At 55.2% G+C, this 27,965-nt stretch overlaps 6 protein-coding genes across 6 annotated transcripts; 2 read left to right on the top strand and 4 right to left on the bottom strand.

Annotated features, from left to right (window-relative positions):
• Window positions 1-2,628: 2,628 nt before the first annotated feature.
• Window positions 2,629-3,555, top strand: TRIREDRAFT_66583 (uncharacterized protein; the record flags this gene model as incomplete). The annotated part of the gene is made up of 2 exons (XM_006967822.1): window positions 2,629-2,989; window positions 3,092-3,555. Coding segments are annotated over 2 exons (825 nt in total), but the record flags the coding sequence as incomplete, so codon positions are not given.
• Window positions 3,556-5,506: 1,951 nt separating this feature from the next.
• Window positions 5,507-6,417, bottom strand: TRIREDRAFT_66719 (uncharacterized protein; the record flags this gene model as incomplete). Its single annotated transcript, XM_006967740.1, has 4 exons — window positions 5,507-5,671; window positions 5,737-5,874; window positions 6,103-6,258; window positions 6,313-6,417. Coding segments are annotated over 4 exons (564 nt in total), but the record flags the coding sequence as incomplete, so codon positions are not given.
• Window positions 6,418-11,760: 5,343 nt separating this feature from the next.
• On the bottom strand, window positions 11,761-12,652 carry TRIREDRAFT_66707 (uncharacterized protein; the record flags this gene model as incomplete). The annotated part of the gene is made up of 5 exons (XM_006967739.1): window positions 11,761-12,079; window positions 12,163-12,403; window positions 12,461-12,495; window positions 12,550-12,564; window positions 12,624-12,652. The coding sequence occupies 5 exons, from the start codon at window positions 12,650-12,652 to the stop codon at window positions 11,761-11,763; spliced, it is 639 nt and encodes a 212-aa protein (XP_006967801.1).
• A 689-nt stretch (window positions 12,653-13,341) lies between these two features.
• On the bottom strand, window positions 13,342-13,984 carry TRIREDRAFT_50786 (uncharacterized protein; the record flags this gene model as incomplete). The annotated part of the gene is made up of 2 exons (XM_006967738.1): window positions 13,342-13,663; window positions 13,761-13,984. Coding segments are annotated over 2 exons (546 nt in total), but the record flags the coding sequence as incomplete, so codon positions are not given.
• A 6,254-nt stretch (window positions 13,985-20,238) lies between these two features.
• Window positions 20,239-24,664, top strand: TRIREDRAFT_123213 (uncharacterized protein). The gene is made up of 3 exons (XM_006967821.1): window positions 20,239-20,561; window positions 20,838-20,894; window positions 20,960-24,664. The coding sequence occupies exon 3, from the start codon at window positions 21,039-21,041 to the stop codon at window positions 23,862-23,864; it is 2,826 nt and encodes a 941-aa protein (XP_006967883.1). The 5' UTR covers window positions 20,239-20,561; window positions 20,838-20,894; window positions 20,960-21,038; the 3' UTR covers window positions 23,865-24,664.
• A 2,632-nt stretch (window positions 24,665-27,296) lies between these two features.
• Window positions 27,297-27,910, bottom strand: TRIREDRAFT_110174 (uncharacterized protein; the record flags this gene model as incomplete). Its single annotated transcript, XM_006967737.1, has 2 exons — window positions 27,297-27,629; window positions 27,758-27,910. The coding sequence occupies 2 exons, from the start codon at window positions 27,908-27,910 to the stop codon at window positions 27,297-27,299; spliced, it is 486 nt and encodes a 161-aa protein (XP_006967799.1).
• Between the last annotated feature and the right edge of the window lie 55 nt (window positions 27,911-27,965).

Below are 27,965 nucleotides of genomic sequence, written 5' to 3'. Positions count from 1 at the left end.
TCTCCCATCATACCTAGTAGTAATACACACGTCCGTCATGCCCATCCAGCCACCATCCATCCCGCTGCTCGATCGCCAAGCCAGCCTAAACCTTGTGCTGGGACGCTTCCCGTCCTCTCTCACTCTCGCCCAATCTCCCTCGCCCTCCCTCTTCTCTTTCCCCCCCACCCCCCGGTTCTCTGACACGCTTCCTTCTCGTCAGCCCCCCCTGGTCCGCTCCGTCACTCACTCACTCACTCACTCACTCACTGTTCATCTTTCTCTTCCGTCTTCCCTCTCCCTCTCCCTCTCTTCCGGGTCAAGCCTGGACAAAATCGGAAGAGGAAAAAAAGAAACCAGCTCCCACAAAATAAACGTGCGGAGAAACGTGCATTTGCATGTTTTGCCTGTGCACGTCTCTTCCCATGCAAGGCTCGCACGAAGCTTCGCCCACGCTTCTGCCCGCCAGGGGGGGTCGCACCACTTCCCGTCGGTACGAGGAGAACAAGAACAAGTCACTGCTCTGTAGTACTAGTTCTGGAACGATCCTGAGCCACACACGCGAACACATTATTACTACATGCTTCTTTCTCTCCTCATGTGCTCAACTTGAAGGGGGAGGAGAGGGGGTTTCCAAGCCCACCAAGGCCGTCGTCACTTTTCAGTTTCTTCTCTGTCTGTCTGTCTGTCTGTCTGTCTCTACTCTCTCCCTTTGGCGCGTTCATTCTTGTGTCTCTCTGCCCTTGTCTCCTTTCGGACCCGAGACCCTCCTCCTGCCCACACGCCGCGTGCCGGCTGGCGAGACTAAGACTTACACCAACGAAAGAGAAGAAGAAGCCCAGCGTCCGCCTTACTTGGCAATCTTCGGGGTGCTTGCTTGCTTGCGCCTAGCCGCATCGACTACTGCTTTTTTCAGCTCTTTCTGGGCCACTTCTCTTGTTTCATTTCCTGGTCATTTTCAACGCTCTCTTTTCTTTGTCTCTTTCTGAGCCCTGTCGGTTTAGACTTGTATTACCCGATTTCCTGAACCCACACTCGCCTACACCTTATTTCGACGCTCTCCTTCTCTTTCTCCTGCCTCCTCTTCTTCTTCCCTCTCTATGGTCTCTTTTCCTGTCTAATCATACATCGTTCCCAGCCAAGGCCACTGACGACATCACACCATATGCACAGCCGCTTATACGCACACATTCTCAGACCCCATCCCCCCTATCACACACACACACACGCTCTCCATACTTTGTACACGACACACACATATATAGGGAGCCCCCAGCAGCGCATACACATGAGCTCCGCACGTGCAACCGTTACCCGGACCCTCAGCCAGACGGACTACCGATCCAGCTGAAAAAAAAGGCAAGGTTGTCCATACTGCTCCATACCAGTTACATACATACCTACCCAAGCACTCGGACTATCAAGAAGCCCTATTGCCGCGCCGAGATCGAGGCCGGAGCGTCCACGCACGCCAAAAGGCTGCCTCCACTTGGCTCCCGAGGGTGGCCCTTTTGCATTACTAGCCTTTTCCTTTTCCCTTCCCTCTCTTTTCTCTCTTTTTCTCTCTCTCTCCTTTGCTTCGTTAGTCACTGGAGAACGAAGGGGAGGGGGGCGAAACAGAGCTGGAGGGCTAGTATATAGCGCGCCGGAGTTCCCCTGCAACTCCGTGGGCGGCTTGCGTGTGTTCTGAGTGTATGTGTGTGTGTGTGTGCGTGTGTGCGTGTCTCTCTGCTGTTGTGTGTGTCGTTGCCGTTTGAACGTCTTTGACGGCGGACATATCCCATCCCCTTGATCTTCTCCTCATCAGTCTCGGACACTACGCAGGTTCGCCTATGCAGTCCAAGAGGCAGACTCTCGGCCTTTTGTCTTCTTCTTCTCTCTCATCTCTATCGTCTCCTTCTATCTGCTGTATCCACTAAACTCAACTCGGGAACTTCGTCCTTCTCTAATCCTCCTCTTCGAATCATCCTCATCGACCTCTTCGTCATTCAATTTCCATTGTCTTTCCTTATTCTTCTCTACTCACAGCTGGCCACGGGCACCGTCTTCACGCCTGCAAGCCAGGCCCTCCTCCCTCTCACTTCATACACTCCCTCATCCCTGGACATAAAACGCTCTCATTTCCAACTCGAATTCCTCGAACCAACAGCTGCATCAAACCTCATCACAACCGCCACCATGTCTCACCCCGTCGGACCACAAACTCCGCCTCTGCGGCCCTTGGTCTTCAACAGTAGGCCGCAGCCTCCTCACCTCTGCGTCGTCGACACCTCCCTCAGCCCAGACGAGCTTCACCACGACGACCTCCACGACCAGCCGTGCTCGCCCCTGTCTCCCGTCTCGGCATCGCCCTGGGAGGATGCCTCGGCTGCGTCCACCACCGCCAGCATCCCGTCGACTCCGACGACGCAGGTCAGCGTCAACGAGCCGCTGCCTCTACCTCTACCGGCCTCTTCTTTTCCTCTGCTCTCCAAGGACATGTCCAGCAAGACCATGCCTCCGCTGCAGTCGTCACTCTTGACCTCACCACTCCCCTCCCCCATCCTCCTCTCCTCATCCGCCCTCCCCAAGCCTGAGCCCGAATCAGAAACACAAGCACAAACACAGACACAACCAGAAGCACAGACGGTCAAGATCCCCCCAGAGTCCATGGGCGGCCCCATCCGGCACATCCCCCCGAAATGGGCCCTCCGCGGCGACATCTACACCTTTTCCTTCTGGACGCCCGCCTCCGCCGCCAGGAACCTGCCGGAGCACGCCTACTCGCCGCTCGAGGGCAAGACGTCCTTTGCCGACGAGGCCTACAGCCGGCCCGTGGGCGGGCTGAGCATGATCCAGATCCTGAGCTACCGGGACTCGCCCGTCGGGCCGTACGACGAGATGCTGGTGGCGCCGGGCAGCTTCGACTGGGAGCGGACGGAGGAGGACGGGACCAAGACGAGGGGGAGCAACCCCAAGATTACGAGGATCTATGTTTCGACGCCGAATAGCTGCTTCAACGGGCGGACGAGTGAGTTGCCTTTATTTACCCCTGACGTTCTGTTGCGCACCCCTATTGTTGATCTTTTAATTTCATTCTTACTCTTGCAACACAACTAACAAACACATATAGACTGGAACACGCCCAAGCACCTCGCCAAATTCGTCTGGGACCACCACCCAGACGGCTCAACCACCATCCAGATCTTCCCCCACGACGCCCCCTCCCACGACGGCGACGAATCCCGCCCCTCATCCACCCCTTTCTTCACCACCACCTTCAAGCCCATGCCGCTCGCCCCGCGCTTCCCCTTTGCCACGAGCTGGGTCGACCACCTCGGCTTCAACACGACCCTCGTCATGCCCCCTTTGCCCCCGGGTAAGGGAACGTACGGCGAGCTGCCGAGCACCTCGCGCTGGATCAGCCTCGTGACGAAGCAGTTTTGCAAGAGGAGCACTATGGGATGGTACGATGTGCGGCAGCCGGATGACGGTAGCGGTGACGGGAGGGCGCTGTGCGGTGGGAATGAGAATTTCTTGCCGTGGTTGGGGAGGTGGCAGGTTGGGCTGAAGATGGAGGATGCGGATCTGACGTTTGAGATTCCGGATGAGACGTGGGAGACGGGGGATAAGTTGAGTGACGGGGATAATAAGGAAGGGATGGGTTCTGCTAAGACGACGACACCGACGACGACGATGACGACGACGACGACGATGAACAAGACGATGATGGAGACGACGACGACGACGCCGCCGTATGATGAGCCACAGGGGGAGGTTCTTGAGAAGCCGAGGAGTTGGGGCTCTGGGAATTTCCTATACGACTATTTCACGTAAAGAGACGTGTAAAAGAAGACCATGAGAAGAACGAGAAGGGAGGGCGTCGAACGGACCATACATTCAGCCATCCAGCACATCACGGAGAAGATCAACATCAACACCAACACAACCATCACAAGCCAACGCCGGAAAAAAAGGGGGGGAAAGGCCTCACACGCTCGAAACCTACCTACCTACCACACATCAACCATCCGTACAAACAAGGCTATATCGCAGAAAACACGAATCAAGGCTTCTCTCAACGTCACCGGGCATCGGACAAATCCTGGCAAGCTTCCTCTTCGAACTCGTCTCTCCTTTCCATCCCTCAAATACACTCTCCAAGCTCAGAGCAAAAACACTACAGCACGACCACTCTCTATCCCTCCAACAACAATCTCTCCCTCTTTTTTTTTCCCCTCTCATTTCTTATGTCTCCCACTCATCTACCTTCCTAATCACACTACTCCCACTTCATCTTCCAAACATCTTCCAACATAACATACATCCGGCAATACAATAAAAAGGGGGGGCGTTTCCATGTTCAACTCAATATATGCACTGGATGGCGGTGTCTAGTTTACACTCGTCAAAATCTTGCATCACTCCTCCTGCTTGTCTTCCTTTCTCCCTTTTTTGTTCGTCATCATCTTTGTATTCGACATTCATTTGTATTCGACAACTCGCATGCAAAGCATCAATCACTCTCTTTCATCATTTTCCTCAAATGTTATCTATCCAGCCACGAGTCGACCGAACCACCATTTCCTTAATTCCTTGCATATAGATAGAGCTCTCATCCTACAAAAGGCCTGCTGGGTACGCGTCATACACGGGCAAGATTGCAAAATCTGGAATATAATCAAGCATCAAAGTCTCAAGCTCCAATATTCAATGCCTCATATTGCACTCCAGACCCCATCGTTTCATCGGCCAAAATTTCATGTGTAATCATAGAGCATAATGTATCGTATTGTGCAGTCGTAAATCTATCTAGCATACCAAAACCCATCGCCGCAAGCATCTTCCTACAATAACCCCCCCCCCCCCCCCCCCCCCTTCATTCCATCGCAAACGCAAATCAATTAAAAGTAAAGCATTAGAAAGAAAAAACCAAAGGCCCAACAGAATCCGCCAGCGCCATTGCAATGAGTTCGCCATCCCATCAAAGCTGCCCTCCTCAAGCCGTAAAGAATCGCTGTCGTCCTCACCATGTCTGCCCGTGCAGTCTCCCCCCGGATCTAACCAAAAGTCGTCTTGCAAACACACTTCTTGTACACACACGGCTCCGACTCTTTCCCGTCTTCTTAGAGTTATCCTTTGCATCTGGCTGTACAGCTCAAGACGCTCAGCATGCCTCCCGCTGTTCCGAATTCGCTGGTATAATGACCCAAAATTCGCGCTGTAGATCAAAAGAGAAGAGTAACACAAAAGAACCAATACCATAATTCTGCTCTCAGGATCTCTCTTGTTGATGCCTGCCGTGTCACGTCCACCAGGGATCACAGGACCGGTCTTGCCGGCTGTGGCCGTATCGCCACAACCACTCCGTAGATACGCGCATCTCGTTATCGTAATTAGAAACATTTCGAGGAACCATCATGGCGCCGACGTCATGGATAGATGGTTTGCCCAGCCGCCGAGCCCATCCGAGCATGAGTCGCCATTGCGCGATGCTCCTACTGCGTCTGATTTGTGCTAGGACACCGCTGGTTTCCCAGTGGCTCCATTAGGTGCGCCGAAGTCGAGGAGCCACCACCTCTCGGGCGTAGAACTCGACCAGCATGGTAGCATATGCCTCCAGCTCTTCCACCGGAATGGCCAGTCGGAAGTCGTTGAGTATTAAGAACTGCAGTTCCAGGTGGTTCAACTCGGGCAGAGGAAGTCCACCAACCTTGTGGAAAGTCAGCACCATACATCCAGGCTTTTCTAGTTTATGTGCATAATCCTCTTCCTTACCTTTGCATATCGCGAATTGGTGTAAAAGACGTCGGAAAAGAACTTGCTCGCGCAAGTCACTCCAGCAATAATCAGCCGGTGAATATTGAAGCTATCAACCACAAAGTACGTGGCCGGCGTGGGCAGGCCAGCAGAGCGCTCGCCGACGTGCGCCGCGGCGTTTCTGCTCGCTTCACGCGCAAACTTGGTGGGCGGTTCCACCATGACCTCGTCTTCGCTGTCGTCATCGTCGGCCAGGTCCTCGTCGCTATCATTGGGACTCCTGGAGGAGTCGCCCATCGGCGTGTCGTGCGACGCGACCGAGGCTGAGCCTCGCGTGCGCGATGATCGCCGGCTGCGTTCTGTGCGGGATACCATGTCGTTGACTCTCTCCGTCATGCGATCAAAGTAGACTAGCAGACTCAAGAACACCTCGTACGTCGTTGGGCAGTACTTGTCGATGCGCGACAGGTAGCTCAGGATTGTTATGGCGGGGACGTTCTTTCCGTGAAACGCAAGCACCGAGTGGCTGAGCGGGCTCATCTGGGAGCTGCCGTGGGCGTCGGCCGACTGGTTGGCCTGCTGCTGGTGGGCCACATTGCGCTGCATGGCATCGTGTTGCAGGTCGTTTGTAGTCGTTATCTTCGTTAGCAGAGCGGCCACCATCTCGATGACGTCTGCAATGGGCATTGCGCTGATCTCGTACTTGGTCTGGTGCAGCGGCGGGTCGTGGAGGATGCCCGATCGGTCTGGGGCGCCCGCGAGGTCGGCCTCGGCGAGCTTCTCAATGTGTTGGAGATCCCGGACGTGGATGACGTTCTGCTCGGGCACGGGCGCGGCGTCGGCGACGGAGACCAGGTATGAGTCGGAGCCAGGGGCCGGGGCAAGCCGCAGGGGATAGTCGTCCGAGGTGGGCGAGGGCTGCTGCTGGCCCTGCGGCGCGGCTGGGTTCAGGGCCGGCGGCTGTTGCTGATGCAGGCTGGGGGCGGAGACGGCATCTCCCATCTGATGAGCCATGGACGCCCGATTCGCATCGTCGGCGGCAACAGGGCCGGGGGCAGCTGCTGGGGAAGAAGACGGCGGCGGCGAGGGGAAACGCGACGCTCCGCCAGAGGCAGCTGCGCGCGCCGCGGGCTGTGATGGTGGCGGTGGTGGTGGTGGTGCTGCTGCTGCTGCCGGCGGCGGCCTGGCCCTGCTGGAGGCGTCTGGAGCGGAGGCTGGAGTCTGAGTCTGAGACCGCGGCACGGAGCCAGACAACCGGGGCCGGCTGGATGAGCGGTAGGCGGCGGCCGAGTCGTGGGTCTGGCCGTTGTCTTGACGCTGCGGGATCGAGGCGGGCGAGGAGGTCGAGATCATGCTGTGGAAGCGCGAGAGGTCAGGAACAAAGTCGCCGATGACGGCTGCCATTGCGTCGTCTCGCGAGGCGAGAGGGGGGAAAGAGCGCGCGCGCGTTCGCAGTTGGACAAAGTCGACGACTCTTGACGGTCGAGGTTGAGGCTGAAGCTGGGGATGGCAGAAAAAGGTATGGATGGATTTGGAGGAGATGGGGGCGAAAATGCGGCAGCGACCGGCTCGGGTGGGAAAGACAGGCACAGAGGGGTGCGAGGTTGAAAAAGAGTAGAGGTTGGATCAAGAAGAAAGAAGCAGTTGGGCGGCCAACTAGAACGCAGAACAAGTCATTAGAAATTAAGAGCAGGTCGTGAGTGAAGGAAGGATTGCGAACAAGCAACAGACTGCGACAAGCGCAGTTGAGTTGGGGCTGAGGCGAGGAGAAAGAGGGGAGGACGAAGCGAGAGAGCGAGAGCGAGACAGGTGTGAGAGTGGAGGGATTGAGAGAAATGGAAGCGTCCCGCCTGGGGTCAGGTGGTGGTGAGGTTGAGGAGTTGAAGAGCCTGGAACCTGGCTGGAACCTCAATCCTCCACTGAGGCTTAGGGGAGCTGCACAGCACGCGAACCGCTGCTCCAGCGGCTGCTGCACCGGCGAGCTCAGCGAGGCAGCGCTGCAGCAGCGGGTGGGTTTAGGGGGCCGCAGTGGCATCGGCAGTGGGGATGCGCGCACCAGCCAGTGAGCGCCGTGGTTCGACCACATGCAAACCTGACTGGAACCGCCGACGACTCCCAGTTGCGCCCAGCAGGGCAGCGGAGGAGAACCAAGACGCGACAAAATCCCGGAGATGGCGGATGGGATGGAGGGCGGCCAATGGCACAGATGGCGCTTGTCATCCAGGGCCGGGGCGGGAACCTCGTGTTGTTGGGATCGTGTTCTGACCGGTTTCCCTTTGCCCATATGCTGCTTTGTGTCCTGTTCTCGAGAGAGAAACTCTTCTCTTTGCTTGGACATCAATGCCCTCAGCTCTCTCTCACTCTCACTCTCTCTCTTACACACACACTCTCTCTCTCTCTCTTGCATCATCAACGCTCATCAGTCCACTCAGACGATCCAACGACAGAACGGCAAACGGCAAACCGACATCGCTCTCCACCCGCCCGAGATCATGATCTGATGCCTCCCGGCCCAGCTGCTAACATGAATCGGACAACGAGCCGCAGCCACTCAGCCGGACACGCTCCATAAAACACCCCCCCATCGATGTGCTTCGCAAACCCTCAAAGGCGACCCCGAAAGGCACTCGACGGCCCTCGGTGGCGCTCTCGCCTATTGCAGCCGTGGCGCCGCCGCTCAGCGTCATGGGTGGCAAAGAGCATGCAACAAGGCTTCGTGGCACGCCAATGGCAGCAGCCAAACTGCTGTGGACGGGGCTTGTGCTAAGGCGGGGGATGGGCAGGCAGAAGGTATGCAGCTTGTGTGTACATGCAGGCATGGCCTTGTTGGTATTAATGAGAACGCGTGCGAGGAGGAGCAAAGTTGGAAGAAGCTCCGGGCATGTAAGTGCTCTGAGCTCCAAGACTCTCAAGAACCCTCTCCCATGCAACAGCATGTTGATCAAAGCGGGGCTGCAATGCAAGAGAGTGACAGGAGGGGGGGCAAAGCAGGGCATTGACAGTAAAAGAGTACCAAGAGGAGACGCAGGTAGATGCAAGGAAAGGGCTCCAAACTCACAAGTTCGATGTGGATGGGAGTTGATGACAAGCCCAGAGGCTCCGAGAGAGTATCTTGATATGAGATGATGTGAGCGAGCTTGTGTGCGTATAGCCCAGAGATACCGAAGCCCCGGGTATCGCTAGGAGGTAGGTATCGTGGATGTGAGATGCCGCACGTACTTGTACGAGGGGTTGTGGTTCAACAACAGCCGCCGTCAACTGAACGAGACAGGACCTGGAGTCGGGAGCCGGCGAGGGACAAGGATTGCAGCAAATCCAGCCACGGACAAGGCTCAATCTTGCTCGCGATCAAGATCGATCTCGCCTCAGGCCAGGGTCTCAGCTGTCTCGGCAAAGGCAGGCAAAAAAAAAAAGCACAGTTACGTACTTTGTTGTTAATCTCAGGCCAACCGGAGCTCCGTGCGAAAGCCAAGTTTCAAGCTTGTTTTCTTCCAAGCTGTGGTGTCGTATCAAATGTTTCGCCCAGCATATACCTCCTACCTAGGAAAATCAAGGGCCGCTAGGTTGTTCTCTGGTAAGCAACCTACGCTGAAGTGGCGTTGACAGAACGGGATTTGTGGCCTGTTCTCACCTTGGTTCGGATCTCGAGCCGCGGACAAGAGGGACCAAGAAAAGAGGGGGTGGAACAAGAGAGGGCTGTAAGAGGAGGATGTTGAGTGAGGAGGAAAGAGAAAGAAAAAAACAAAAAGATGCAACGGACAGGTACAGCAGCGCAAAGATGCCAACGACAATGGTCCAAGTATGTGCCCGTTGTAAAGGTAGGTAGGTAAAGTAGTAGGTATGGATATGCGTAAGTTGGTAATCGTATGCGCGTATGGGCGTGTATCTGCACAAGGAGTACGTGGGACAAAGAGGATTGGCGGTGGAGTTGTCGTTGCTCTGCTTGTCTATGGCTCCGTGCTTCCACAAGGCAGATGCGGTGATCCCGAGCAGCCGCACGCCTCCCGCCTTGTCCGTACAGCTGTTATTGATGGCGATGTGACGACGAGGGGAGCTCGGGCGTGTGAAGTCGGATAGCGAAGGAAACCCAAAGGCACGGAAGTCGGATGGGGGAAACTAGGTAGGTAATAGAAGAGGTGGTGTTGATGGGGCCACTCTCGGCCAGGGCTTGAGGAGAAACACACGGGAGCGGGAACATACGGGTGTGTGTCCACTTGCCACGGCAGAGCGACGAGTTTATTCAGTCGAGGCTCAGCTTACATCGAGATGGGCGTCTGTCAACTTGAGCGTGCGGTCTGTAATTCTACAGTACTACTACATACGAACCTAGGTAGATATTGGATGTATAATAGTAAGATGCCTCGTCCCTCGTCTCTCAAGCCACAAACCCTCCCTACAACTCAGGCCATCATCAGCACCAGCAGCAAAGCAGCAGAGATACCAGCAAAAACAGCGCCGTTCCTCTCCCCCCCGTTTGACTCGACGTGCTGGAAAACACCGCACAAGCCCTTTCAAGGCTCCAGCCCTTTTCTCATGCAGTGCTTCCCACATTACCTCTCTCTCTCTCTCTCTTCCTCAAACCCCTCGCACCTCATAGGCCAGCACCTACCAAGACCCTCTTTGTCGAATCGCTGCGCTCCCAGCCAAGACATGCCGCACGTGGGCTTCCATGGATGCCTTTTGAACGGGCCCCCCCTCGTCCAGGGTCCCTTTTCCTGCCGGGATCAGGGCTTCTATTCCTGTTTGGGGAACGAAGCCAAGTTCAGCCACAAGAAGCCTGGTTGCGCCACGGCCCAGGTATTAGCTAGAGTCTGCTACAGAGGCACGATAGAGTCTGGACATCACATCTGCTGCCATACCGTTGCACCAAGAGATTTCTGAGGCGTTCGTTCGTATCCCAATAGGCATCCCTACAGAGCTGAATCGAATTGAAATCATAGCCACCACAGTTACACAAGCCCCCCCCTTTCTTTTACATTGAACACTACAGAAACTGCCGTCTTTCCCCTGGTGGCCATGACGCCCATCGCATCACACCAGTAGAACACCCCCCCTCCACTCCTCAAGACATAATACGTCAATGTTGGATTTCCTTTATCAGAAGCACACACACACACAAGCCATGCCAAACCGTTTTCGCCGCTGACAAGGCATTGGAACTTGGAAGCTAACAACAACAACAACTTGGCTTTAAGCGTCACCGCAAATGCTTAAAATCTCGCTGATCTGCCCTCCATCTTCTCGGGCTTGAGTGTGGAGAAGCCGTGGGGAGCGCCGATCAGTGGGAGACGCTTTCGTAATTCATACATACAGATACAGGCTCGTACTGATCCAAAGATGCAAATCACCTCACGCAGCTCTTTCTCAGGGAGGAATTTTGTTATGTATTACTGTCCATATGTCAACCGTTGCACATCATCGAGATCTTGGAATATCAGGGATCCTCTGACGTACTGTACATGCGTCAACTTATCGAGATTGTACATGCGCTCATGAGCTGCATGAGGTGTGCAGTGTTTCCCTACCAGGCAAGGCTATGATTTTCATCCTTTACGACATACGGTCGAGCCCTGCCTCCCAAGGTAAAGGTAGCCTTGTTGCGTCATATCTCTAGAGCATCATCTACTGTACAGCTTCATGCAAACAACATCATAACGTCAATTGTCACGGAGCACCTCGTGTCTTTCCTCTGGGTCCTGACATTGCTCCAGAACTTTCCGGCCGCTTCCATCTGAGAGGTACCCTATAATCTTGACTTGACGAAATCAAACACCACGCGAGCCCACATGGACGTGGACCCTCGAGTAGCAATAAGTGAGTGTAGCTTGATTCAATTTCTTTGTCGTTCGCTACTTGAATGCAGTAAGCCCGTTCATGCCTCAAGGGCATGCTTTCGGCGATTCCAAGCACCATGGCCTGCGTTGTAGACTGGTTCGATATCTCCACCAAAGGTAGCGCACAGATAATGGTCTTTATTGTTCATTTCTATGTCAACCACATGCTGCCCATAATCCCGCTACGCTTTGCTTCCTTCATCCCCCTCTACTCATGTCGCACCTTGTAGTCTGTATCCGGTAGGTACAGGTGTCGGTCGGCTCCCTTCTTGGTCAACACCACCATGCGAATCACACCACCAGAGCTTCCATCCCACTTGATGGCTTCTCTTAGCGCACCCTTGACGAAAGCGACCGCCTCGTCCTCCTCCATGCCCTCCTTCCAGTTGGCGTCACAGTATCCGTAGATGTATGTCGAACCTGAGCCGCCGATTGCGTACGCCTGCTTGTGCAATGAACCTCCCAGAGGGATAGAATAGACCTGGCCACCAAACCGCTCGTCCCAACCCGCAATAATCAGACCAGCTCTGCCACAGCGTCAGTATATATATATATATATCGTGTTTGCATAGCTCCGCGGAGGGGGGGAAGCGGTGGGCATGTCACTGACGATAATTGGTCCTTGTTGGCGTAGCAAATCTCTTGGAAGATGGACGCCGCCGTCTGTGTCATCGGGGGCTTGCCGCTGTGCATGGCAAAGAGGCCCAGCTGGTACTGTACAATGTCGGCGACGGCTTGCGTGTCGGCGGCCGAGCCGGATCGGCAGCACCAGATGGTGTCGTGTACTCGGGTCAGCTTGTCTGTCACTCGGTTGGCGATGTAGGCGCCCGTCGTTGTTCTGGAATCGGCTCCTATAGATTCGTCAGCATGATTCTTCCACGAGCGCATCTCTGTTGGTGCCCTCGTACCCAGAATGACTCCATCCTTGAATGTCACAGCCATGCTATCAATGTCGTCAGATCAAACAGTCCGCTTCGGCGGGGTCAATGGAGCATACATGGAAGTGCCGAGGCTGAAACATCGGTCAGTTCAGTAAACACAATACAGACAGCGTCAGAAGCATCAACTCACTTGACCTCTCCCTTCTTCAATCGATCCATATCGACATGGATGCCATCTGGTTGTCCATCAAGTCAGCGAGGGGTCGTCGGCAGAGCGCCGGACTGGGGCTGCCACCGCACCTTCATTCAGCACGCCAGCACGCCCAAACTCCATGGTTGCAGATAGTATGAAGAGTAGAGTGACGGTGTTTCGGGGGTATTTGTCGGTCTCGAGGGAACAGGAAGTCGTGTGCTGGTAGATGGTTGTCGTTTGCTGCTTGTCTGGGAAGGCTGGAGCTTCAACCAGCACTACCGCCACATTGAAGCTCAGGCAGCTCTGGGAACGCGCAGCCGCGCCGATGCCCCACTCTGGAGGTGGGAGCGTGACTTGGCACGTGACATAGATTTGATGACATTCACATGCAAGAGCTGAAGATCGTGAAGATGTACGCGAGCTGAGCAAGTCAGAGATTCGCCTGTTATTGATTTATCGCTGGAGCTCTAAGACAACTGTTGTTCGCAGTCTCGCGACTTGATTTGTTCAGGATGGGAAGAGGGGGCAGCAAGGCTGCAGCTGTTGATGCATCAAGAAGTATCAGCATGAGCTTGAAAACCACTCATAAGTTGTCATTCAGAGTTGTATCACGGTTCGCTAAATGTACAAAGTAAGAAGCCAATCTCTAATAAGCACTGCGTCGATGCAGTTTCTATTCCTTCACCAATTCGCCATCAACCTTGGCCTCCTCCTTCCCGTCCTTCTTCTCGTCCCCGCAGCCGCAGTCGTAAAAGTCGCCAATGTTGTTGCAGTCAAATATGGGCTTCTTCAGCCTCTCGTTGACCTGGTTGTGCACAAAACACAGCCATCCGGCAGCCGCATTCCGGCTACTCGTCTGCGGCGGATATTTTGCCAGCAGGCCCCGGAAGTGCCTCGCGCAGTCGCCGCAGGGGTACAGCCGGCCGAAGAGGTAGATGAAGGTCTCGAGCGTCTTGCGCTCCTCGGGCGAGGGCTTCTCGGGGAAGCGGGCGACCATTGTGTGCATGAATTTCCATGTTGCGCGACCGAGCTCGGCTCTATGTAATTGCAGAAAAGCGTCAGAACTGGTATCCTTTGAAACACTGCCATGGTCGGTGGCTCATGGGAGCAGGTTCGGGTATGCGGGAAACGTACTTGAGAGTCGCATTCTCCAGCTTGGGTGCTATTGACTCTCCCTCCAGCAGGTTGGCCGGCATGCCGTCAAAATCCACCTTGAATTCCGACTTGGGCTCTGCCACTACGGCCTCGCGCGTTCGATCCGCATTGGAGCTGGACGAGCCCGAGAGGAGGTACGTGATGCTGAAGAAGAGCACGACGGCCAGCAGGACTGTCGCGGTGAGGTGCTGGCGGCGCGCCATCGTAGATTGTAGATTCGGCTTCCCTCAGTGAGCGTGATGAGGGTACAGAAAGGGTCACCGCGCCATGGCGATGGTTGGGATATTACTGAAGGGAGGGAGATGTTGCATGTCGTATGAGGGATCGCGCCACGGCGCCACAAGGGAGGCAGCTTGTGCCACGTTTTGGGGGTGGCGGGTGTTAGTGCGCTACGCATCATCAGATCAAATGGTGCCAACAGCTAAAGGGAGATGCTCCGAGATATTAGGACTAAGGCGACCTTTCCAACTGACTGATTTGCTGGGCCTTCTAAAGGCAACGTGATTCTGGATACGAAATACATATTCACCAGATGGTTATCATCGGGCCGTGACTGATTAGCTGACATTTCTGTCCAAGCCGTAAAGTCGTGGGCAGAATCTAACATCAAACCTCGAAGAGCTACCCTATAATAGAATCGCTAAGTGCGGAATTCTACTCTATGATGGCCGTCAATGAGTCCAATCTAGCGGTAAGTCATATTTGTAGCTGTTCTTCAGTCATATGTTTGACTCTCCTTACAAGAACCCGTCATATTCTCAGTGGATATACATTGATGAGGCTCTCGTGATTTACAGTTTGGTAACCGATCCTATTAGCTCACCGCAAAGATGTCATTCGAACCAGATACAGACATCTTAAAGTATCGTCACTCGTCTCAACACTGGCAGACAGGCTATAAGCATCATGCATATGACGATAGAAGGATATTGTACTGTCACTGGCTGCATGTATTCCGGCTCGGTCAGGCGGGGCGCACTTACACGTCCAATGGACGATATAGTGAGCATGGAAACTCAACGACATCTACCTTACGCTTGACCAACCTTGAGATAAGAAGCCTATATTGATCACGTCCTACCCGACCTTGAATTAGAAACTCTGCATTACTGCGCCTGTTGCCCCTACTCATATAACGTGGATGTCTTTCATAAGTCAACTCACCGATACTATGTACCTTAGACATCAAGGCGACTGGATATTCAACCCACCTGAAATAGCACAAGGATGACATGTAGTGATAGATGAAGAATGTAGACAACGGTCCAGCAAAGAATGATTGACACAGCCTCCTTCATGGCAAACACACATTCTGCTTCCGACATTCCATTTGGCCAGTCAGTCAGCCCCATCACAAACAGCATTGGACAGACAATATTGCAACCACAAATCGGCAGTTTGTAGCCAACCTCTGGTCAAGTCATGATGTCAACAGAGGACGTGCATCTATTTAACTTGAGAAAGGATGGAAGTATTGAGACATTGTCACTGGGAGCAGAGTTAGCTCTGTCCTTGTAAATCACCAGTATGGAATACTCGGCATTACCTTGCGGCCTCGCTGTGGGCTTGCTGTTGACAAACAAACAAACAAAGAATGATTATCCGTCCATGTGCTTATTTGAGTATTCTGGCAAACATCGGTCCAGCCGCTGAAGATGGTCTCCGAGAACAATGACACTATGCCCCGTTGCTTCTACGTCTTGCCAAGGCTTGGATATCAAGGCTACATGTAGGCGGCGGTGCACGGTTCGAGCTAGCCTCAGCTCTGTGTCTTCGGTAGCAGTTCGCTTAGACAGATGCCCCCTTTTGTCAAAATCCCACAAAGATATGAAGCTGGTCGTGTATTTTCAGGTACTTATGTAGAGGCGAAGGACAAGTCGTGCCAGTGCATGCTGAGCGTAGAATGCTCTGTTCTAGGACAATTGGCAGTGAGACGATATGTTGACCATGCAGCTCAAGATGGGAGCAGCCGCAACTCACGATGCCAAGCTGACAAGGCTGGGAGTATTAATTCATCGGCGCTTTCCATTTGACCTCTCAGCAACGCACGGTTGCAGCGTCGAGGTCAAGGCGCACGTAATGCAATGGATGACCCTCCCCTTCGAGAACAACGCTATGTATTACCTTACCTGAACTATTTGCGGCGAGAGGAGCGGTGGGATGGAGCAGGGACTCTTACAGAAGTATGGCATGCAGGCAAGGAGAGCGAGTTTGTGCTCGTATTATTTGGCACCAGGTCGATTACGGCAGACTAGAGTAGCATCGCATGCCTGGAGGGAAGGGGAGGAGAGGGTTAAAAAAAAAGGAGGCCGATCCATGTCTCGGTTTGAGGAGAGCATCGGCGTCGATGAAACAGGAAACGGGAAACATTGGGCACAGCCCACTTGCTGGACAGTCTGAGACTGCACATTCTTCATGGGAGACGACAAGCAAGAGAGAGAAAGATGATCAGAAAGGAACACAATACAGACATACTACACAGGGCTTGTTACAGAGTGAAGACGCATTCCAGCGCGGTGTATGTAAGTGCTGGGGATGCAAGTACTACAAAGGTACTGTACGGCGTGGGTGTGCTCGTACCGGTGAAATGAGCGTCTGCGGTGTTGACGGTGTGTGAGTGCCAATAGCGGCACCTTGGCAGCGCCCCGTAATCTCACGCCTTTGCTTGTACCAGGTATCTATCTACTGTACGGTACGAGCGATTAGGCATGTTGGAACTTGATACTCGTATGGGGAGTAAAGTACTAAAGGTATTATTAGAAGCTGTTCCCATTACGAACATCAGATGCCTTGGCATATTACGGGCGTTGCCTCTTCGGTGCGCAGCTGTTGAACCAGCGGCCAACCGAGGGCCACACGTGCGATTCGACGACAAGCCCAGTCATTTCATTTACGGAGGAGAATACCTACCTACCTACAGGATGGGGGGTGAATCGGAGCGGAAGCCATTGGCCGGTGGTTGCGTGCGAGAATGCTCCGTACCTGCAGCGATATATTGGCCCCTTCGGGTGCATATGATCATGTGCGTTTGCGTCCAGTCTGCGAGCTGGCATCTGAGCGTTTCGACGTTGCACATACGCGTACATCTTGCGTGATTGGGCGAGGATGGGCGATGGAAATTCGATAAGCCATGCAGGAGCACACTGTGCGCGCTTCCGAGCTCCAAGACGGCGTACAGGTACAGGTGCAGGTTGGAGTAGGTTTACATTGAAATGAGCTGAATTTGCGGTGCATGACGACTACTGGATTATTCGCTGGTCTGGAAGGTGCCGGATGATCTGATTCGCATAAAAGGACCGTCTTCCTAGCGGCTTCGCTTGTGCTGAAATTGAATTTCCGAGAGAGCCAGGAAATGATCTGCGGCTTCGGTAAGAGGTCGTGATGGAGTCGTACAGAGGACATTGATGGTGCGCTTGTTTAGGTATGCCTGGCGCTCTATTTGCTGTATCAGATACCCACAGCACCGACGATGAGTAAAAACACCGGTGAGATGCTGCAGGCACCGTGCAAAGAGACGAACTTGAATGTCTGGTAGTTAATGCTGAGCTTCTTTTGCCAGCAGAATTCGCAATCCCGCTGCATCTGAATCAGTGCGCACATTGTCCATGGCGCGCATCCAGCCTCGTCTGCCGATTAGCGCCAGGAACCAGTCGAGCCGTCGACGCCAAGCCCGGTGACAACGGGGAGCTTATAATCACGGCCTGCACAAAGGGTCGAAGCAGAAGCCATGGCTGATTCATTGCCCAGCGGCGAGCCTGAAGCAGCCAGCGGCGGCAGAGCGCGTAGGTATATACTTGCACTCGTTCTGCAGGTTACGGAGCATCTGAGGAGCAAAAAATGATGGACTAACTTGGTGATAATAGGTAGCCGAAAAAAGCAAGGAAATGGACGAGAAAACCGGGTTGCTGAAGAGTTTCTCGTCGGCCATCGGCTGGGGCCACGCAGCCTGTGTTAGGCATGTATCTCACCATACAAGCTGTCGTGTCGGGGTACTTCCGGCACACGTGCATAAAACCGCCCTCCCTGGTCAGCAATATTAAAGGCGCGACGCCAATCCGACCCCGAGACGAGCTAAGGCTGCTAGCGCCTTGTCGCCATTGGCTCAGGAACCCTTGGAAAGCCCTTCCGGTCGCCCAGGGGTTCGTGCGGGCGGCGCAGGTACCGCCCGGGTCACTCTTTGTCGCACATCAGCACGAGGGCACGAGAGCTGCCCACGCACTCAACGGAGCTGGGGTTCCCTGTCTGAAGACGAGGACGTGGGCAGGCGAGTACTGTTACGATTACAGACGCCAGAGGAGATGTGGAAGGAGAAGTAGGGGTTCTGATTTGTGGCCAACACTGGTAGGGCAGCTCCAGGAACGCAGCTTTCCATCGGCAGGCATGCGAGGGATTTTCGACAAACTTGCTGCGAGTTCTATGTATCAATATAAGTAGATCTCATGAACAGCAGTCAGGAAGCTTCTCCGTGTAAGTGATGACACGATATAACAACGTCGGGTCCCGTGCTGCTGTGTAGACTGCATTAGCTGAGATGTCGTGAGCTCCTACTGCTTACCTTGCCTTAGCTGCACCCATGATGGTGACATGCACATTATTGATTAATGTGTACTACAACGGCACCGGACCCGGTCTGCCATTGGGCACGAACGGAGCCATCATGCTCGAACGTGTACTCGTATTACATGTAGCGGTGGGAAAAGTAGAGTGAACGGCACCCACACTGCATTTGCCGTGTAAGCCTGAACCATCTCCGCTGAATCACAAACGATGGCGTCTGCTTGTGGCAGGCGAAGCTCCGTCGCACGGCATGCCCTCCGCCACCTTCGGCAATGAGCTCGACCAGCTTTTCTTTCACGGCAATCTGAGGAACGGGGGATTCGATCGGCGGGTGGGCAGAAACTGAAAGAAGAAGAGCACTGGAGAGGACCCAAGAATGAGAGACAAGACTGCCCTGTCCAGGCGAGAGAGCATATTGGTGGCAGGCAAAACTACCTTACGGCGGTACCTGGGAAGTACATCGGCCGGCCCTGACCCGTTGTCGCCGCCGCACCAGCATCTAAAAAAAATCACCCGTAGCGTGGGCCGGTGGGGCTGCAGCCAATGGGGCAGGATGGCGCTGGTTTACCCCTGGCCCGCCGCTGATGGCTCAGTACCTGTCGCGTGTTGAGAAGCAGCGCAGCAGATGGAGGCGCTCCGTAACGCCGGACAGGTACCGCGCTATTGGCGGGCTTCTGGCAGCCCACACGCGTGCGACCATGTGCTGGTACCAGGCCCGTTTTGGCGGGTGCAATTTCCAACCCGGACAGCACAGTGGCAGTGCTTTTACTTTTGCGGACGACGACGACAACGACGCATGAATCCAAGCGTTTTTTTTTCTTTCTTTGACATGACATCCCATGGGAAGCCGCTGTGGCTCTGCAGACAGGGAATGCCCCGGGAGCTGCTGGTACAGTACGTGGAGCTTGCTCAGGTACAGTAATACTTGTACATGAGGTGTACATACAAGTGCCTTCTGTTTGACTGCCTGTTGCCTCGTACCTGGGAAACAATCGCAACCTGCGGCTGCCGCTGACGGTACCTGAGGCGCCGCCGGGTCGCGCACGCTGGCGCCGTGTACTGCGGCCCCTGTTGACGCCGTACCGGGCCTGGCTTTGCGACGTTGGCTCGCATTCCAACGCCCAGCCATCGTGTGACATCGGGGGCCTGAACCAAGGCCCTTGACGCCTCCTTCTCGCGCGAGGTGACGAAGCGAGCAACACGGTGCAGCTCCAGGCCTAGCAAAGGCACGAAAAAGACGGAGCAAACGGACGGACAGGTCCTGCTGCTGTGCCTGGAGGCGGTACGAGTAATACTCGGAGGTACCTGTCGTGCTGCCGACACGCAGCGCCGCGCGCCAAGTACCTCGCCTGGGTCTTGAAACCCTGTGGAGAGCTGCCGCTGCTTGTTGTACAGTACTGTACCTGCGCATTCCCTGCCAACTCGCCCACTTCTGTGCTGCACTGCAGGCCCTTTGTTGCTCTGCGGGCAGTGGTATGTGCTCTCGTACAGGTACCAGCCAGCTCGCAGCAGCCCCGTACCTCGAGCGCTGCGTCTGCGCCGGCGACTACCTCTCTGGCCCGTGCTTGGCGGTATCGTGACGGTTGGGCCCTCTGCCAACGGGCGCTAGAAGCCTCCCGCCTGCACAAATCTCGCCCTCCTCCTCTTCTCCTCTTCCTCGTTTCCCTCCCCCCCCCTGCCAGAAAAGCCACACCCCCTGGGGGCCCTTGTCCTTGTCCTGTCCTTGTCCAGTCCAGGCTTGTCCTCTCCAGGCCTGGCCGCTGCTTGTGTCGCCCATCCACCCACTCGCCGTCTCTCGTTTCCCTCTGGGCCATCTTCACGGCCTGCGTCTTATTTTCCTCCCTCCTCCTCCCGCCCTTCCTATTCTTCTCTCCCCCCCCTCCTCATACCATCGCCATCCCGCTCCTTCGACAATCTTCTGCCAGGCGACCGTGGTTCCCCCTTCGGCTCTCGACCCAGCGCCGCCCGCGCGTCAACCGCCCTCTATCGAGACATTCGGGTTATCTGTTCTCTTTCATGACTGAATGACCCTGGGGCCTCGGGAGGTTCTCGCGATTCTACACCCTCGTTCGATTTGATCTTTGCGGAACCCTACAGACAACGCTCGCAACGCTCGCCGCCCCCCCGGTGACGGACGCCATATGACGATTTGATTGAACAATCACGACGCTCCTTTATTGTTTTTTGCTTCGTCGCACATACGCTCTGGCACCAAGACAAAATGTGAGTGGCTACGAGAAAGCGCTTGGCGGTTCGATGGACGTCTTCGTTGGGATGGCAGCAGTAAGAGCAAGAGATTAGACGGCATGGATGGAGATTTGGTTGCGCGCAATGGGTGTCATTCACCTGGCATTGTTATTTCCTCAAATAGTCCTGGTGGATTTGGGCAATGAGAGGCGACAAGGGCCTGTTGGATGACGCAGAACCGGTTCAAATGGAGACTGGGGGACAATGAGTGTAAACGGCCTTTTGAGAAGCTCTGCTAACCTCGCGATCCAGATCAAAGACACTCATTGACAATTTGTCAAGTACATTCGTTGAACTCTGTTTCTGACAGTGAGGGATTGCCCATTCGACAAGTTTCGAATCTCCTCGTAGACAGTCGCTGACCACAATGGCAGTATATTTGCAATCACAAACATAAAACCACCACACTCCTTCGCAAACGGGATCCTTAACATTCGCTACCAAAAAAACACCATGCAGTCCAAATCGCTCGCTTTGCTGGCCGCTCTGGCCGTGTCTACGGCCGCCTCCGGGGCTGAGCGGCCTCGGATCTACTACCCTCACAAGATCAAACGCGATCTATTTGGCTTGCTTTCCAACTCAACAATCAGCTCCACTTCCAGCAGCGTCACGACCGCTCCCGCGACCACGACCAGCAGCTCGACCACGTCTCCGTCTGGGCCGGATCTGGGCGCCATCATCTCCGACCTCCTCGGAGGGCACCCGTCCAGCACCTCGACCACTTCGACCGCTTCGACCGCTTCGACTACTTCGACTGCGACGACTGCGACGACCGCAACCAGCTCATCGTTGAGCAGCGCTTCCGAGTCCAGCAGCTCGAGTTCCGGCAGTGTGACGACCATTATCCGATCAAAGACCATCATCGTCACGCCTACACCCCAGGGTACTGGCAGCACTCCGGTTCCCTTCAAGCCTCAGAAGTCTAGCACCAGCAGCTCCCTGGATGAGACGACGCCTACCGGAACGCCTGCTGGCTCGTCTTCGCAACCCGCTGCCAGCTCTAGCTCGTCCCCTGCTGCCAGCAGCTCGTCTCCTGCCGGAACTCCTGCCCAGTCCACCTCAGCCCCTGCCGTAACCAGCTCTCCTGTTGCGTCCTCGACTGGCTCCTCTGGACTGGATCTCAGCCTGGGCATCAGCCTCCCCCTCGGCGGCAAGAGCTCTTCCACCACGTCTTCTGCGGCCAGCTCTGCTCAAACGGCCTCTTCTTCCCAGGCCAGCTCCAGCAAGGCTTCCGAGACTGGCATTGTGATTGATCCTACTGGCGTCCGTTTCCCCTCGACCACCGCTCCCGCGGCCCAGACTCAGTCCAGCAGCAGTGCCCCTGGTTCTTCCAGCAGCGCCATTCTCGATAGCAGCAGCGTTTTGGGCAACTCGACCGAGGCCGACGTCAGCTCCACGCCCTCTGCGCAAAAGACGTCCTCTGCAGGCGGTCTTCTGGACCCCATCTTGACCATGCTCAATCCTTCCAAGACCACGTCTCCCGCTGACTCAACGTCTGCTCCTGGAACCTCTGGCCTGCCGGTTCAGACGTCCCTCCCTGGCACTGGATCGTCGACTTCGGCTGCTGCCTCGCAGACGAGCTCTGCCGGCGGCCTTCTCCCCAGCTTGTCTCTGCCTCTAACCCTGCCGCCCATTCTTCCTACGGAGACTTCGTCGTCGGGTGCTCCCACCCAGACCCAGACCCAGACCCAGACCAGCTCTTCTGGTGGCCTTCTCCCCAGCTTGTCTCTGCCGCTGACCCTGCCGCCCGTGCTTCCCACGGGAACGACATCTGCCGCCACCTCGAGCCCTGCTACTTCGCAGGATGGATCCAACGCCACCTCGTCCGAGCCGCCTTCCACCACCCCTGGGCTTCCCATCTCCATTTCCCTGCCGCTGCCTCCCATCTCGACTTCTGACGGTTCGGTCGTGAACTCCACCTCTAGCGAGCCTCCTGTTACCGGCTCCGCTACCATCACCAGCGCTCCCACAGGCACTGCTACAGGTACTCCCACAGGCACGGTGACGGATGTTCCCGTTACCAACGGCACCAGCTCCGGTGAACCCACCGGCGTCATCACTTCGGCCTCTAGCTCTGCCGTCGAGACCGGTGCGGCGGGCAACTCAACCAGTGCTGTTGAGACGTCTGCCCCCGCGACCGGAACGTCTGCCGCGACCTCTGCCCCAGTCGCTACCAGCGAGCCGGTGGCGACTGGTTCTCCCTCGACCCTGGTGACCATTTCCAAGCCTTCCTCTCCGGTCGCCACTGTTCCCCCGGTCACTCAGACGTCGAGCGCGGAGCCCATCACGAGCATTCGGCCCACTGCCACGCTCACCAACACCGCGGACTGGCTGCCTACGACCATTGTCATTGAGCCTACCACGATGGCCTTCACCCCGGTGACGTCTTCCGCCAGTGTGTCCACCTCGACCGCCCTGCCGACCAACGTCCCCAAGATCATCTACCCGGATGACCCCAACACTCCCGCTGCGGAGGGCACTGTCCCGATCCAGATTGGATTCCTGTATCCTCTCAACTACATGTTCGTCGCTAGCAACACCGTTGCCGCCGCCCAGATCTTCAAGTACCTGCCTCAGGCCCTGGCCACCGCCGCCGGCATCGACGTGGAGAAGGTTCAGGTCGCCAAGCTTGTCCCCTACGACACCCGTGCCCAGTGGGGTTATGTCACCACTCTGGCCAAGATCAACTACCCCCAGAACCTGATTGACAAGCTCCAGCTGGACTTGTCGGTGGCCAACTCGCTCATCTACAACAACCCCGACCCCATTGTCCGCAACCTGACGTCGCTGATCAACCCCAAGATCAACATCTTTGGCCAGCTCACGGACGGCGGCTCGACCGACGGCGCCGACGGCTCCGGCAGCGGCAGCGGCGGTGCTCCTCCTTCCTCTGGCTCCGCCAACAACGATGCCTTTGGCACCAGCAGCACGGACAGCCAGAGCTCCAAGCAAAAGGCCACCACGGCCGGTATCGCGGTTGGTGCCGTCGGCCTGGGTGCTCTGTACGGCGGTGCCATGTTCATCATTGCTCGTCGCTACAAGCGCAAGAAGCAGGCCCACCGCCGCTCCAGCTCCATTGGCAGCAGCCAGCGTTCGTCCGACATGCAGTTTACCGGCAACGGAAGCCCTGCGCTCATGGGTGGTGCTCTGATGAGCCGCGACATGTCCAGCTATGGCGGAACGGGAATTCGCGACAGCCACAACAGCGGAACCAGCTCTGCCCGGACTGCCAACATCTCCCATCCCGTTGCGGCTGAGAACTCCCTCGGCTGGAACTGATGATGTACACGCTTTTCATATCGGCCATTTTCCCTTATTTCACACCTACTTTTATTTGTTCCTTTTACTTTTCCTTTTGGATATCCGCGCATCATATTTTCCTTATTTAAACTTCGATACCCTTGGGGGAGCTTTTGCTCGTGAGGATGTAGGATGATGTCTACGACCTTTTCTTGATGTCTTGGCCAAGCCGACTGGAGGGTTTCGACATGAGAGAACCAGAAACGAGAAAAGGCAACTCGCCCCCTCCAGTTCCGCTTGGGGGCCTCCTCCTCCTGGTAGTTGTCAGTCAAGCGCGCAACGGAGTTTGATCCGTGACTGCTGACCACTCCCCCCCCCAATTTACACTTACGCCGACCACCTGTCAAGTCGAGAAACGACATACACAAAAAGGGATGGCGCCAACCTTGTTGCTTTTTCCTTCTTCTGGCTCCATCCTGGTGATCTTGGCATTTGCTTTTAATATTCTTAGCCTTGTCTGGAGTTGGAATGAGATAGATGGTCTTGTGACGATGCCTTCAGGGCCAGCGTTGTGCAACAACCAGTTGGGGTGATATTATTCTACTTTTTTTTTATTTCCTTTGCTTGAGAAAACAAAACGGAAAGAGGAGGATAAGAGGGAGAAAAGAGGTGGATGGTGATGGAGTTGCTGTGGGGATGAAGGAGGAGGAGAGAAGTATGGGAGAGCTGGTGTTGGGGCAGGTTGAGATAGTGGTAAAAGAAGACAATGTTGACTGTATATGGACTCTACCTGTGGCTGTGAGTGAAGGTGAGAGAGAGGGTTATGTTTGATATATGACAATAAATTTGGTAATTCAATATGATGCCGGGTACTTTACATGGCCTTTATTTCTGCATGGCGATTTGTGCAGTGAAGAGGTTGAGGACTCGAGGGGCTGAGAGTGTGTTGTCGGATAGGTAGGTAGGCATGCATCTTGAAGATGAAGCAAGATCTTGCTTGAGCTATCATTAGGCCAAACTTTGGCAGTCGACTTTGACTTGTGGCTTGTCGCACAGCTCATGAACCATACCATACTTACCATTGAACCCACAGTCCGGTCGGACGGGCCGCTTTCTGATGCTTATTCCTCCGCCTCCGGTTCCGCTTCAACAGCCAAGCATGTTAAAACACATCGATCGATCATGGAGTGTTTGAAATCGAAGCAGGGGAGTTTGCCCGCTAGATGCTCTGCTTCTGATTCTGGAGGATTCCGTGGGAGTCTGTGTGTTTGTGCCGGACTTGATTCACGGGGTTTTATGTTGAAGTTTATCATACAATCCTTTTGTTGGAAATACATTTACTGGTGATGGCTTCGGTACGGAAGAGTACGGCGTGTGCGAATTGCCGGAGTCGACGAATCAAGGTACACTTTACCTCTCTCTCTCTCTCTCTTTTGCCTGTCTCTTTACCCTCCCCAATTTTTCTCATCTTTTGGTCGACTCATCTATTGATATCGTTTTCTCTGTAATGCTCGCTATTGTCTCTAAAGGGGGAGGGGATTTTCTGATGGTGTGAGGGCGTAGTGCAACGAATCCAAGCCGCGGTGTGCGCAATGCGCGCGAGCGGGCTTATTCTGCTGGGGATATCGAGGCCGGACGGAGATGCGGTTTGTGAATGCTACGGTGGCGGGAAGTATGAGGGGGGATTTGCCGTGGAGGCAAGCCGGGAATCTTGTGGACGATAATAAATATGTTGATGATGATGAGGAGGAGGAGGATGATGGTGATGATGTGGTCCGAGGGCTATCGTCTTTACACAAGACACGGTCTGCTATTGCAACGACAGGGCGTCCAAAGCAGACGAGGCTTGGACACGAATTGCCGCCGCTTCGCAAGCTCTGCCTCCCGGCTGAATCCGTCGCCCAGGTATTCTTCCTCCGGACGTATGCTTTCGCGGGCGCGGAGACGCTCTATGCAGTTCAAGCCCGAGCGAGCACCAACGACAACTCTTCCTCTTCCTTTCCTTCGCCTGCTGCTACTGCTGCTGCTGCTGCTGCTGGGGTCAAAATGCAGGGGGTCCTTGCCGTGGGCATGGCAGGGTTAGCGATTGCAGAGGGTGATGGAGACGTCATGGCGCTGGCGAGGAGGAGGTATGGGGGGACGCTGAGGCGGATCGGGGAGGTTATTGGGAAGCATGGGGATGGAGGTGGTAGGGGGGAGGAGACAGTTGCGGCGGTGGTGCTTATGGGCATGTTTGAGGTGAGTTCTTGCCTGGTCGTGAAGAGGGGTCTGAATATCAAGATGATGTGGATGAGGGGAGTTGAGGTGTGGTTTGCTGATGATGTTGGGTTCTAGATGATTGCTTGTCGAGATGCAGCTTCTCTTGAGGCGTGGATATGTCATGTCCAGGGCGCTGCGGCGTTGATCCGGCATTGGACGTCGGAGGATTGGGAGAGGAGCGTTAATGCGAGGGCGTTTCTTCACTTCTTTTACTTGCTGGTGATTGACCCTTGATGCCGTCGCTCATACCGGTGATGGAGAAGCTCAAGCTGATATTGTTTGGTAGGCTACGGGGTGTCTGATCAAGAAGATGCCCGTTCCGACTCACGTTCGGGACCTCGCTCGGTCTTGTCCTGCATTTGTGGCGGATGCGCATCTTTTGCCGGCGAGGAGACTGTTTGACATTCTCTGTCGGTTTGCAGAGTTGCACTCTTTTGGGGAGACGAGCCACGTCACGCTCTTGACCGAGAGAGTTTCTGCGGCTATCATGCTGGAGGAGGAGCTTTGTTCATGGGAGACACAACTACCCACCATGTGGAACTACAACCTTGTCCGAGACAATTCTGACCAAGGTGAGTCTGATCAGTATATGCGTCATAAGTATACATGTCCCTGGCAGGCATACGTCTGGACCCAACACCGCACGTGTCGAGTCCTCGTCCACACTGCGCTCCTTGGATATCTCGACGCCCTCGCCCTGCGCATGACAAACGCCCACCCTGCGCTCATAAAGGCATATATACTGCAGCAGGAGGCTTCGCGGGAGGTTCTGTGCACGACGATGCGCGACTTGCGGGCTGGCATGGCGTATATCCTTGGCTTGTACGATGAAGGCAAGGGGAATGCTTGCTTGTCGCCGGAGCAGTCGGGGGTGTTTGGGCTGTTGGGGGCGGTGCAGGCTTTGATGGGGGTAGGAGGGGTGGTGAGAGGCGAGGAGAAGGAGAAGGAGGAGGAGGAGTGGTTGTGTGGGATGTTGGGTGATATGGGGAGGAGGTGGGGGATTGGGTTGGCGACGGTGTTGGGGAGGAAGTGATGAGGTTGGGTTTTGGTGTCTTGATGGGTTCACTTTGATTGCTTTCATACGACAGGAATGGCTTCTTTTCATACAGATCTTGTTCTCTACAAGAACGAGGGTAATGTTTTATCCGGTCTATAATCAGAGAACGTCAGATGAAAAACTCCAGCGGAAAAGTTCCCTCGTCGTCTCCTAAATCAGCTCAACGGAACTCCCCCCCCCTTTTCACCACCGTCACCGTCCTCCCCATCCTGCGCAAAAGCAGACTTTCCATTCACGATATTCACAACGTCGCCATCCCGCACATAGACCTCCACCCAGCCGACCGTAACCTGCATCTTGCCCTCTGCAAACATGTACGCCTCGTCCGGCTGCATCTTGACGGGATACTCCGGGTCCGCGGTGGCCTTCCACAGATCCTCGACGCTGCACACCATGAACTCGATGTAGGCGTCAAAGGGGGCGACGACGGCGCCGACTGTTGAGGCGAGGGGGGCGGCGAGGTTGCGGGTTGAGGGGGGCGTGTGATACTGCGTTTTTTCCTCTCAGCTCTTTCTATCAGCCTTTTCTGTATGATATTGGATAAGGGTATGAGGATGGAAAGGCGGGTTTTGGGGGGGGGGGGGGGGGGGGGGGGGGGGGGTGGTATGTGATTTACCTGCGTGTAGCCGATGATGCCGTTGCGGGCGAGCCAGCCTGATGCGAGCGGTGCGTGATGCTCAGTCCAGTGTTTTTGGAATTGGGCGTCGGTGAGGAGGGGATTCTTGTGCTGCATGAGGGTGATGCGGAGAAGTCTTTGCTTGGTAGCCATTTTGATTCAGTGAGATATGTAGTAGTTTGTGCTTGTGTGAGCTGTTGAGATAGAG

This window comes from Trichoderma reesei (genome assembly GCF_000167675.1).
Source record: "Trichoderma reesei QM6a unplaced genomic scaffold TRIREscaffold_19, whole genome shotgun sequence".
In the NCBI taxonomy this organism is placed as follows: Eukaryota; Fungi; Ascomycota; class Sordariomycetes; order Hypocreales; family Hypocreaceae; genus Trichoderma; species Trichoderma reesei.
This window is presented reverse-complemented; position numbering and strand designations above follow the sequence as displayed.

Bases quoted from the DNA above. Each gene is read 5' to 3' on its own strand.
- TRIREDRAFT_123213 (XM_006967821.1), top strand. From the start codon at position 21,039: ATGCAGTCCAAATCGCTCGCTTTGCTGGCCGCTCTGGCCGTGTCTACG.